The 13,636-nt window shown below is 35.9% G+C and overlaps 1 protein-coding gene across 1 annotated transcript; it reads left to right on the top strand.

Annotated features, from left to right (window-relative positions):
* Nucleotides 1-679: 679 nt before the first annotated feature.
* Nucleotides 680-8,610, top strand: LOC141600057 (cyclic nucleotide-gated ion channel 17-like). Its single transcript, XM_074420230.1, has 7 exons — nt 680-1,275; nt 2,070-2,640; nt 3,221-3,433; nt 5,007-5,305; nt 6,285-6,396; nt 6,681-6,917; nt 7,552-8,610. Exons 1-7 carry the CDS (start codon nt 1,244-1,246, stop codon nt 8,242-8,244), a joined length of 2,157 nt encoding a protein of 718 aa, XP_074276331.1. The 5' UTR covers nt 680-1,243; the 3' UTR covers nt 8,245-8,610.
* The last annotated feature ends 5,026 nt before the right edge of the window (nt 8,611-13,636 follow it).

Genomic DNA, 13,636 nt, shown 5'->3' with positions numbered 1-13,636 from the left:
AGCCCAAGGGTCCAAGGCCAATGCAAATGACACAATGATCCATGTAGTATTAAAGTTTATTGGTAATTTTTTTTTCAAAAGTGGTCACATTTAACTGTAAAATGGTATTTATTTTGGTATTTTTTACCTAATATGTCAATTTAGGGTCAAAGTAGTCTTATGTATTAATCAAACGATTTTGATTGAGTTTGTATGATTGTGGTGCGAATAAATAAATACGCAAGCAAGAGATTGACACAAGATGTTTGGTGACGCGGAAAATCCAATGTGGGAAACAACCGTGGGAAGGAGACGGAATCCTTCCAAGATGTTCACTAGCAAATATAAATCGTATGTAACGAGTACAAGGGGCGAAGACGGCTTAATTGTTAGTAAACTGAGCGTGGAGTTGAGGGTGTATGAATGAAGGCTCTTTTTCCTCCTTTCTTCGTCTTATATAGGACTAAATCCTAGTAGAGTTTAGATTACTTGCTCTTCAAGACAGCCCTGGTTTTCTTGACGGGCTTTTACTTTGCTTCCCTTGATCTGCTACCAGTGACTCGTGGGCTGTAACCTGCTTCTCCACTCTTCACCAATTCAACGGATAGTGTGCTAATAGCCCAATCTCCTCTATCGGCCCAATACGCAAAATAGGACCCAAACAATATTAAAACACCGTCTTATTGTTTCAGTCAAAAATAACTCGCTTTCTTGCCATCGCAAAAGGTTTAAATGTCGGAGCAAAAGTTCAAGTAAGAAATACAGAGTGTGTAGGTGTCCAAAGCGAGCCCATTTTTAAGGAACAAGATATCATTCGTTACTCCCAAGATAAAATTCCGTCTTACATACGTATTTTATTCTCTTGTCATTGAGTCAACGGACTTTGACTTGTCTTCATTGCACATACATTATTGTTGATTATTGATTAGCCTACCTTTGTTTCTGATTTTTCATACTTTTTTAATTGTTTTTTAATTCCCTTGTCAATTGTCATACTATCCTCTCATCCACTTCAACTACTTAACTCTTTATTCAATCCCTTTCTGGGTTTTTGATTTGATGCATTTCACTAAATTGTGATTTTATATTCAAGATCTGAATTTAGTTCATGTATTGGTTTTTGGGAAATTGCTTCATATGGTGTAATGTTTAATGGGTTGTTTTTAATCTTCATTTTTGTTTGAAAATTGATGTTAAAACTGAAATTTTGATCAATTATTTCAGTGTTGTCAAGTGGGTATCTTAGGGTTTTAGCTCATTTGGCATGGAGTTGAAGAAGGAGATCAAATTAGTGAGGTAAGTCTGCTGACTAGATTTTATTTTTTCCTTTAATTTGTAGGAAATGTCTCATTAGTACTTTCGCCCTATTCTTGGAATTGCTCCATTTTTGTTTTGAATATGTTTTGTATCGCTAAAGTGGCTGCCCTTCTATTTTTAGTCAAGTAGAGGTTTTTGATGCACTTCTCGACGCAATTTTCATCTTGTGTCATTCGTAAACAGTCTCTTTGTTGTTGTCGTCACTAAACTTCAATGTTTTGATGGTTGATATACACTACCCACTCACTCCCGTTCACTTTCCTTAGTATTTGTGCTAAAGTAAATAGAGCAATTTCAGATCATCAGAAAAAGAGTATATAATACTCCGTATGGGCTTATCCGCTTATGATTAGTTTAGGTTGTATTGTCCCATTTTGAATTGGTGGTTACCTTGATCAATAATCTCTCCAAATATAGGTAAATAAATATGTGGTGTTGAACTGTGAAGTTTAATTTATCATAACAACTGTTTTCAAATTGTTTTAAAAATATTGTAACTATTGTATATTGTGAGAACTAGTCTGTCATAATTGACTAGACTATATAGAATGAATGGAGGGAGTATATTATGATTTTATTGCGGATTCTTTTCTTGATTTTATTCTGTTTATGCTTATTATTTGTCGAATAATGAAGTTTATCATTTGAGACTGCCTTAAGTTTAAACGCACACTCTTTCCATGTTATATGGTTTATTTTATGATAACGATAATAGTTATGTTATCAGTTAATATGGTCTTAACCAAGACTAGCTCTTGTTGAATTTGTCTTAGGTTTTACTATGGTGAGAAAAAAGAACCAGACATTGTATTGCCAAGGGCAGATCCTACAAGATTAGAGAAGTCGGGGTCAACATATAAGCTTTCATCAATATATTTTAACAATAATGGTGGTACCGGTTTGGGAGCTAGTAGTAGATTAGGTGATCCTTATAAGTATGCCAAACCTAAGGTGTTGCCGCATGAAAAGGAGTCATGGAAGAAGAAGATTCTAGATCCGGGGAGTGAAATTGTGTTGAAATGGAACAAGGTTTTCATTGTGGCGTGCTTGATGGCTCTTTTTATAGATCCACTTTACTTTTATTTGCCCGCAATTGGAGGTGATACGAAGACCTCATGTGTGGAAATAGATTTGAAGTTGCAAATTGTTGTCACACTCTTTCGAACCATAGCTGATCTCTTTTACCTTCTACACATCGTCATCAAGTTCAGAACAGCTTTTGTTGCTCCTAGCTCCCGGGTTTTTGGGAGGGGTGAACTTGTGAGGGATCCTAAGCTGATTGCACAACGGTACCTTAGAACTGAGTTCGCCATTGACCTCATTGCCACATTGCCTCTGCCCCAGGTTTGTTTGGCTCTGTTTTGCTTTGTTTGTTCTATTTTGGGAGTAATACTAAAGGGCAAAAGATCTTCTCAAATTCTTAGAGGCAAGCTTTTATGTTGTGCCACGTTTCTTGCAGCTGCTGGATTATTCACTTTAATGGCTGATTGTTATCCTCTAAAATTAAATATTCTTTAATTTTATTTCTTTTCTTGCATGAGACAGTCCAAAATAAATATGTATTTTTCGTATATATATGGTTACTGGGCTGATTGCACATTGTAAGAATGTTCCATGTAAGAGTATGCTTGAAAATGAATGTCCTAAGGAGCTAGATCACAGATGTGTACTGGGTGCTTTACAGATCCAGAATGCATGTACTCCCTCCATCCCATTCATTTGTTTACCTTTTTTTTATTCTTGTGAGGAGTATTTTAATCAAAAATAAACAAATGATTGGAACGGAGGGAGTACGTCAAAAGCTTTTAAAACATATTTAAATTGATTTTATGAAAGGCCAGTTATAATCGTCAATATTCGAACATTCATATTCATGTAGATGATTTATCATCAACGTCCTGTTTTCTTGTAAATGCTTCTGCAGATTCTCATCTGGTTCATTATACCTGCATCAAGAAGTTCAAGAACTGATCATAAGAACAACACGCTTGCACTTATTGTTTTGCTTCAGTATGTTCCGCGATTGTATTTGATCTTCCCTCTGAGTTCTGAAATTATAAAGGCAACTGGTCTTGTCACAAAGACTGCTTGGGCTGGAGCAGTGTACAATTTACTTCTGTATATGCTAGCTAGCCATGTATGTACTTTTTTTTAAATCCAATTTAGCAAATTTAAATCCTCCATTTTCGATGGACATGTTTGATGCTTCGACTGCACTATGGACCGTGTATTGTATCCATGCTCCCCATTGAATTGTATACAGAATTTCCTTGAGCCCCCCCCCCCCCCCACACACACACACACACACACACCCACACCCACACCCACACACACACCCACACCCACACCCACACACACATCCCTCCACCTTGTCTGTTGCTCAACCTTGTGCCACCTATCCCATTCTTCCTCCTTGCCCTCCCCTGACCGTCAAACAACATTTTGCGGTCACTCTGAATGACTGATGGCCTGAGGCCCCAATCACAGATTTGACCACCAACAGTAATGTGGTCATTATGGTAGGGATAGTGTAAAGGGAGGTGCTCGATGGTGTCTTTAATGAGGGGGTGCTTTAGAATGTGAGAAACTGAGAAATAGAGTGGCGGACGTGGCTAGAGTAGGGTGGTTGCAGGGATGGCTGAGATTGGGTAATAAGGTGGAGTTAGGTGATGAGTAGGGTTTGGTAATGGTGGAGATGGATTTGGGTGGCTGGGTTGGATGATGGTGGAGACTGGAGGTGATTGTTGGAGAAGAGGTAGTGGGGGTGAAATAGAAATCTGTTTAATCTTTGGGACAGCCCAAAATGATAAATTCATACAATACAATGGAACCGAGGAAATTAAAAGTCAACAAATTCAGAAACCGAAAGTTTTTTTTTTTAGTTTACGATAAAATGTGACCATTGTTCCTTTCTCCAGACTCTTTATTTTGGAAAAAGTTCTTTATCCCAAAAGCGTGATTCTGCAGGATGTTGCTTGAACAACATGTGCACATAACATAAAAGTGTCAAGTGAGTGTAATATTTTTTATTGCTTTTGCTTCTTAAATAACCAAGGGTGAAACAGAAAGAACGTAGATTAATGAACTCTACATTTATTCTGATCTTGTTAATGCACACGGAGAGTCTGAGACTGATTGACAACCTGTTCATTCTGAAGTTGGAGACTGATTGACAAACAGAACGTACTATAACCCATTAATCCTGACATGTATAGGAGGATAAAATGCGCGCCTTCTTTCGTATGGATTTGCCAAATTTTCTACTGGCACAAGTCTCATGTAATGGACAAGTAGGAAGCGTCTATATGTTAAGTGGATGAAGAGCGCAAGTGAGAAAGTGTATGCACAGAAGAACGCAAAGACATTGGAGAGGGATTTTCTGTAACCATCAAAATTTGCCCAAAAGTGACTATGTAGTGAATTTGTTTGAATGACCCAAAAGAAATGCGCCCTATTGGATTCCCATGACTGTTTCAGATGATGATTCATGTCAGCCGACCCCAAATCATTTTGGGACCAAGGCTCTGATGCTGCTGACCTAAAAAGGGAACGCAATGAATCCAATTAAACGGACGAAGCATGATTTGATGAAGCATTTTGAACATATAAATTGAATACTTTGTGTGCTTTTATGCTACTTCCCCTTGTTTTTCTGTATGCTACTGTTGGCTTAGTGTCCCTTTAATTGTGGTCCTTTCGCTATTTTACAGGTTTTGGGGGCCGCATGGTATTTGCTATCCATTGAGCGGTATACACACTGTTGGAAGTCCAACTGCAGATCTGAAAAGGGACCGCCAGCTTGTGTTACTCATTATTTAGATTGTAGTACCTTCAGCTCAATACCTCGAAAAATTTGGGCAAACACAACTTCTGTGTACAGTAACTGTGATCCAAAGAGTAGCAGCTTTGAGTATGGAATTTTCGAAGTTGCAGTGACGAAAAATGTTGTCTCATCCACATTCGTTCGCAAGTACTTTTACTGTTTATGGTGGGGCTTGCAACAATTAAGGTAAGACTTCTGAACATTGGCTGCTAAATAAGTGTTTGGTATGTTATCATAACTATAGGGCATCATTTGTAATGATATGTGAACTAGAACAATTGGGTTCTTCAACCACAAAGTTCTCCTGCTAAAGTTGTGTGTTCATTTAGAATGTCAAATATTCAATTCCCTTATATGATACAACAACAACAACATCAGAGCCTTAATCCCAAAATAATTTGGGGTCGGATGACATGAATCATCCTTTGGAACCGTCCATGGGTGAACGCACACCTCAATGCGAAAAAATAGAAAAGAAAAAGTGAAAAACAAAAGGGGAGTGAGACATAATACAAAAGCCAGGTAAACTTATAGGTTTTAAAATCGAAATCCGAATCTCTTTTATCTTATATGATACAGGGAGATTTTGTTTTCTTTCTTTCTGATACACGCCCTCCTTAAAGATGAGAAGCAGATGAAATATTCTCATTTGCTCCTGGTCTGGACTTTGGATAGGATACTAGAAGGAAAGAGGAGGGGGTGGGGATGGAAAAAGGAGTAGGGAAAAGGCAATAGTTTTTTTCTCTTGCAATTTTTTCCTATTTTGAAAGGTTTTTCATTTGTTTTCCAAATTACCATCTATTTCCTCCCCTTCTTTGTCCTCCAGCCCAACTCGGCAGTTTTTCTAGAGATTCAACCCTTATTATAGATTTTTTTAGCAGTCCTCAATGACTTTTTTCATCACGATTGCTCAAGCACTGAGCCGTGATTTCAGAAGCTTTTCATGCCTACAATTTCTGTTTTCTGTACAGTAACATTCAACAAGAAATAAACCTACATATGAAGGCTTGTAGTTGGCAAGGATTTTATAAATTCTTTGGTTGATTAGTAGTTTTAGCTTTTGTTTCTTGAAGTTGCAAGAGATAAACACTTGTTGCCAATGTGTTTTATCTGCTTCAGTTGACGTTTTATTCAAGTCTTCTTAACATATCACCTTGTATCTTAGCTCTTATGGGCAGAATCTAGACACAACCACATACATGGGAGAGACATCATTTGCCATACTCATTGCGATCTTGGGTCTTGTCCTGTTTGCCCATTTAATTGGGAATATGCAGGTATTTCCTTACACCTCTGTTATCTTCTGTGCCCGTCTTACTATAAAATCACTTTGAATAACTATGTACTACGCGTAAGTATAGTTTGCTCAAATTGGAGTCTCAAAAATGTTTTATCTGCTGTTTTGCTGAAGCCTGTGGTGTGCTTTTAGAAATCATTAGCAATTCATTTACGTTACATGCTACTATGTCTGATTAGTGAAATATGTTATCTATGCTTCACTCTTACTCCCAATGAAGCTAAAGCGACAATTCTCATATTCAATTAATTTTTTGTCATGTAGACATATCTGCAGTCAATAACTGTAAGGCTTGAGGAGTGGAGACTAAAGCGAAGAGACACGGAAGAGTGGATGAGGCACCGTCAACTTCCAGAAGATCTTAGACAGCGGGTCCGACGCTTCAACCAGTATAAATGGCTGGCTACAAGAGGGGTGGATGAGGAGTCTATATTAACCAGCTTACCTGCTGATCTGCGACGAGATATCCAGCGCCACTTGTGCTTGGACCTTGTTCGAAGAGTATGTCCTCCTCTTTATGAATATTCATCCAAGAGACATCTCTTTCTCTTTCTCTCTGTCTACAATTTTATTTTTAGAATCTGATATTTTATACTCCAGTCAACAAATTGCCCCATTTTTCAAAATTCCTGTCACATATTTGAAAAATGGCGGCAATTCCACAATTCTCGTTTAAACTATGTCCGTCATTAAGAGATACTAGGTTGTCAATATTATAATAATTTATCATTTGGAGACAGAGTCTTTTGTTATGTGTTTTCTAACATAGGGGTTTGGTTGTGTACATTTGACACTCCCCTGCCCTACCTGCCTGTAGGGGGGATACTCTTGAGGTACTGTAGTTATTGTATTAACTCTCAGTCATGGTTATTTCTGTAAGGCGTAATCTCCTTAAATCCGGTCAATTTCACCTCAAAATGCGTCAAGGTGATCTTCGCAATCTTTACAAAGCGGACAGGCTTCAGCGTTTCGGCCTTGATTCGATACCATTATTGGAATAATGATGGGATATTCACATGCATTTCATTGTCGATCACTAATCTAAGTCATTTTGCGTTCAACTTCTTTTGATGGGTCCGCTGCATAACATATACGGAGTGACAATCATCCTTCTAATCATTTGTTTACCATGCAGGTTCCCTTTTTCTCACAAATGGATGATCAACTCCTCGATGCTATTTGCGAGCGTTTGGTATCCTCATTATGCACAGAAGGGACATACATTGTACGGGAGGGCGATCCCGTGACCGAGATGATCTTTATAATCCGAGGGAGACTGGAGAGCTCGACCACAAACGGGGGTCGTACGGGATTCTTCAATTCAATCACTCTAAAGCCTGGCGACTTCTGTGGAGAGGAGTTGCTTGCTTGGGCCTTGCACCCTAAATCCTCCCTAAATCTCCCTTCATCGACCCGAACCGTGAGAGCCCTTGTGGAAGTGGAAGGCTTTGCATTAAGAGCCGAAGACCTCAAGTTTGTAGCGAGTCAATTTAGACGGCTCCATAGCAAGAAACTCCAACACACGTTCCGGTTCTACTCTCACCATTGGAGGACTTGGGCTGCTTGTTTTATACAAGCTGCTTGGGGCCGCTTCAAGAGGAGAAAAATGGCTAGGTCACTCTCTTCACCAAACTCATTTGGTTCTGAAAGAGAAGAGGAGGAAAATATGGATGAAAGTGAACCTCCAGCGCAGCAGGGGAACTCCAAGCTGGCGGTCACAATTTTGGCCTCAAAATTTGCAGCAAATACAAGAAGAGGAGCCCAAAAGATTAAGTTGCAGAAACCTGAAGAACCAGACTTTTCTGCCGAACCTGATGATGACGAATAAATACACTTATATATCCCGAGTACCAAACAAGGCATGTTAGTCAAAGTGAGGAAGCGTAATTTTGAGCTGGGTGGCCTAAGTCGGAGGTTTCGGTCGAGATGTTTGGCTGTCTGTAACCACTGATACTGACAATGATGGATGCACTTGCCAGTTACTAGGGTGAATGTGATACAAAGTTAGCATTATTTAAATTTGTAATACTTGATGGCTGTGATTTATTTGACCTATCTCAGTATTTGATGGTTCGTTCATTTATACAACTCAGATTACCAACCAGAAAATAGAAAAGCTGAACCATTTCTGTAACAATCACACTATTTCTTGAAACTATGTCAGCTCAGTAACGGCTGACTGATTGTCTTTGCACCAGTTTTCTTTGCCTCGGTTCTTTTGTAAGCGTGTTTTGGTCCTTTTAGTTGTACCTTTTATGGTCTTACTGCCCCTTGCCTTTTGCTCAAGGCATATTTTTCGTAACCAACTTAAGCTTCTCGAACGTATGAGTAGACATTTTTGGTAGTACATACAAATCCTTTGCTGTTAATCAGATCAAAAGTCAAAACCCATGTAAATGATTCATGAATCTCTAATGGTAAAGTTAATATTTAATTTATCTTTATCTTTATATGTAGTTTGTTTACGCTGGATAACACATTATTGACGGTAGATCTGTCAATGACTTCAATTAGGTAGTCAGTTAGAGCGGAGGTAGGAAATATTCATACTTCTGTAATTTCGCAGAAGTGTGCATATAGATCAGATAATTGTAGTTCAGACCCTTTGTTGAGATATCTAGGAGTAAAGGTCCGTACGACGAAAGAAACGTCAATCGAGTCGGCCTGGGCCAACCCGGTTTTGGTATAAAATCCGGGTCCATCTTCTTGGACAAGTGTCGGATTGAGTAGCTATGTTACCCAATATTTTTTTCCCCGTGGGTAAGAAAGAGGAGATTGACCATGTCCCATGTGCAAAAAAAAAAAAAAAAAAAAAAAAACTCCGAAATAGAAAACGGGCTCAAAGATCAGTAAAGAAGGGGGACCAAAACAAAGGGACCAAGGGAACAAAGAAAAACGAAAAAGGCAGAGATAGTATTGATTAGAGTTGGAGAAACTTGTGCATCATCAACTATTGTCATACCTAATGGTTCGGGAGTTCATGGCCAATCCTCCGTCTCTTTCCATCCTACCATCGATCTAGTGTATCTTGACGTTGTTTTAGTTTTGAATAATGCTTATGTAACCATTAGGTATGGCTTTGTAGTGCTAGATTTAGTTGTCGGGATTCTGGTGCTACCTAGTCGAGTAGCTTACTTTGTAATATTGTAAGTTATTCTCCTATGCTGTCAAAAAAAAAAAAAAAAAACACTATTGTCATTTGATTCTCACTTTTTACTTCCCCAACAAATTCCCTTCATTATAAACCCAGAAATTATGGCGGCTTCCTCTCCAAACCCAATTCGTGGAAACACCTCTCGTTTTTCTTCTTCTCTTTCTTCCTCAAATAAACCAATGGTTTGTGGCATAGAAAACCCCAATAATGAAAAACACTGTATCATAGGGTCGAATCCCCAATCCACAATAAAAAAAAAAAGATCAAATGCATTTGTAACATGATATCACAGGTGTCAAATTTATAGTTTGGAACCTAAATAGCAACAAAGAAAAGGCGAGGTATTGAAAATGATGGTTAAATACAATAGCGCAATAAGCCACTACCTTCTGAACAGCTACTGCCCTCTTATTTCCTTTTACAAGAGAGAACATCAACAGCTAATATTCAACAGTTGTACGAGTGCGGAAGCTACCATATAATTAACCTCCCGCAAAGGTCAAATTAAATCAACTCTAAAATTACTTCTAACTTGGCCAATCATGAATGAAACTGATGGCACTGTTTTCTGAACTTCTATTGAAAAATGATATGAGAAATAAAGAGAGCTCGAAAGATCACATTGAGATACAAAGAATGAAACGGAAATTACCAGCACACCCAATCACAAGATACTATAAAGATAATTACACAAATTTTCAATGAGCCGAAAAGCAATTTGTAATCCGGGGGAAGGGTGATTGATCCCCATAACTTTGTACAATTGTGAAATTAAACCCCTTTATTAAAATCTCACGACAAATTCAATTTATCATATAATAAAATAAAAATGTTTATGTTTTTATGAAAAATACAAAATAAATGGTTAAAAATATTAATAAAAAAAGCATAAATTAGATAAAAAAATAAATAAATATTTTACGAAAATCAAACAATTTATTATTTTTATATAAAGTACATATTTTTTAATTTTTTTTACAATTTCGTAAAAAAATTCAATTGAGAAATATTTTGTTAGGTAATTGTGTTAAAATCAGAAGTCGAAAAAAAGATTTTCTTTACAAATAAAAAATATAATAAATGGGTAAAAAATTATTCAATTTTTTCTATTTTTCAGCATTTCAAAAAAATTCACATAAAATTGTTAATTGTTTTTTTTCATCAAAAAATCATACCGAATTACATACGTATGTAAAAAAATGCTTTTAGTACATAATACGTATGATTTTAGTATGTTATACGTATAAATGTTGGTATAGTTGTTGGTATATAATGATATTTTGGTGAGATTTTGATAAATGGGTTTAATTTCACTTATTATGTAAGTTATGGGGGCCAAATTACTCCAATTAAAAGTTATGGGGGTTAATTTCACAATTGTACAAAGTTATGGGGGTCAATCACCACTTTCCCGATTTGTAATCTGAATAACTGTCCTAATTTTGAGGACCCAAGAGCAAAACCCTTGGCAAACAAGTGAACATCTCATATTTGAGTTGAACTACTGAAACTAAACCACAAGTTCATTGCAGCAAGGATTTTAATTTCAGATGTACTAGTTTTAAACCCGTATAAATTGCACGGGTTGTCGTTTCAAATGTTGTTATTATTGTTGTTAAAAAAAATTGTTATTATAGAAAAATGTAAAATATTCACAATCAAGATTTATATTGGTTAATTATCCTTTTCAAAAATAATTATCATTATAAACAATAACGTTTTAAAATAAAATATAAATCTTCCTGTTTTTGTTTAACAATTTAAATTGCAAATGTAAATAATTAGGTTATAAAAGTCATATTTAAGATTTTAGATTTGAATTGTAAATTCATTTGCAATTAACGTAAATAATACGGTATGCTAGGGTCGATTGTTCGAGTTGTTGTAGTACGATTAATGTCCTCATGTTAGATAAATTAGAGCTTCCACTTTGTTTTATAACTTGGGCGGCTTCAAAAAGCTTAACTTTTATACGATGAAACAACATTATTCGAATTAAAATTAACAAAAAATTAGTGAAATAGCACGAATTTGAATAATCCCAGAACCGTGCAAATTGTTAAATCCATTTTTCGTTTAGTTAAACCCGTGTACGGGACCCATGTATGTTTAAGATGAATATTTGGACCTATTTTACATTTAGTAATGATTATTAATTAGTGAACGGGTTCGAATAAAATTCTTGACCGGGTATGTTTAAGACAATTTATTCAAATTATTAAAGATTCAAATCCTTGTATTTCTATTTTCTTCCCAATTTTCAAATTTTAAAAACGATTACATGAATAAATAGCAATTTAGAATGCCTATGGCGTACTCGTCTTGGTCATTTGTTTACCTATTCCATTATATAGTGTCTCATTCAATTATCACTAATACTTGGGAGAGACAGTCTTTCAATAAGTTATTGAGAGATCGGTCTTTCGTACCCTTTTATTTGTATTTCATAACCCTTTTGTTATTGATGGTAACATAGTAATTTCGTACCTATTTACATAATAAACGGGTCTTCAATTATTTACCTTTCTATTATTTTAGGAATGCTTTTGATTGACAATTTAATCTTCCATATCCAATGTGGTCCAATTTTCAAAAAATAATTGTCTCACGACTCCACCTTCTTTCCTTGGCGTTTTCCGAAACCAAAACTAAGTAAATGATCGGTCAGAGGTTATAATTAGCGAGTTTGGCCTGGACATGGGCGGGACTATACTTGAAAAAATTGTCCGACAGGCCTAGTTTTTTTTTTTTTTTTTTTTTTTTTTTTTTTTTTTTTTTTTTTTTTTTTTTCGTGTCCATTATAGCGGGCCAAGTTTGATTGTCTAAGCCCGCCCATTTAAAGACGCGGACTCCCTGTGGGCTCAAATTTAAAACAAAAAATCGCTTGTTAACGTAAACAAAACTACCTACCACCAAGATTAAAGTAGGTTTACGAATTTTTTTTGGAATCTATTTTTTCTCGCTTAATTTTACGTAAAAACAAATCATTAGTTTATAGTTATATACATATTTTTGATGTTATTATAGTCCTCATGTATATAAAAGTAGAAAAATATTGTTTTTAGCGGGCCGGCCCATGGATATTTTTCTTTGTCCATACCCGCCCATTAATTGCACGGATATGTTATTTTTGTAATTGTTATTAAAAAAAGTGTGAAAAATAAGTGAACTTTTATATCTCACAGTTAAGCGTTTATGCATCACAAACCTTGCAAAGGTTACCCAATATATGTTGGAATATGTGTCCTCCGACAATAATGCGATCACGACTGTTGATCATGATGATCACATGTTTAAGTCTCATTAAAATGAATACAATTGGGAAGTAATATTGTTATCACAACTCGGTCAACATATATCGGTAATGATTGGTGACTAGAGTTTGACATTATCGTCGTGTGTGACGGTGGTGATCAGTTGACCCCCTAGGTCATACCTAAAGGGCAATACTCTTAATTGATTATTTAATTAATCGTATAATGTTACGAGTTAATTAAATTACTTGAAAATTGACGGACGATTTTGGAAGAAAAATTTACGTATCAAATTGAAATGTGATTAAATGAGATACGGCCTGAGTAATTGAATTGTATCATTACTCGGATGAAATAATTGTTTAATGTAACAATTAAATTGAATGAATTGTTATAAATACAATCAGTTGTGATTTATAAATTGGTAAAATTTTTGGCACAAGTAAATATGAAATTACTAAGTCAATTTTTGTATGTGACGTATTTTTATTAATACGTTGATTTTTAATATGTTAAAAATACATAACAAATATATGTGACATGTGACATGTAACATATAGACAATTGACAAAAATAATATGGAATCCATATTATAGAATGGGCCGAAAATTAGAAGGGTTTATACTAATTATATGTTGCTTGTAATTAGTGGAAAACACAATGATTAAAAGGAAACCTAGCCATGCAAGCCTATTGTTCCTTGTGAAGAACAATTTCTCCATGCATTGGCTCACCCTAAAGCTCCTCTTACACGGTTTTGGGGAAGCAAATGTGATCATTGTTTTTCCTTTAATTTTGCCTAATAATATACT

The sequence above is a fragment of the Silene latifolia genome, chromosome 9 (genome assembly GCF_048544455.1).
Source record: "Silene latifolia isolate original U9 population chromosome 9, ASM4854445v1, whole genome shotgun sequence".
NCBI lineage: Eukaryota > Viridiplantae > Streptophyta > Magnoliopsida > Caryophyllales > Caryophyllaceae > Silene > Silene latifolia.
This window is presented reverse-complemented; position numbering and strand designations above follow the sequence as displayed.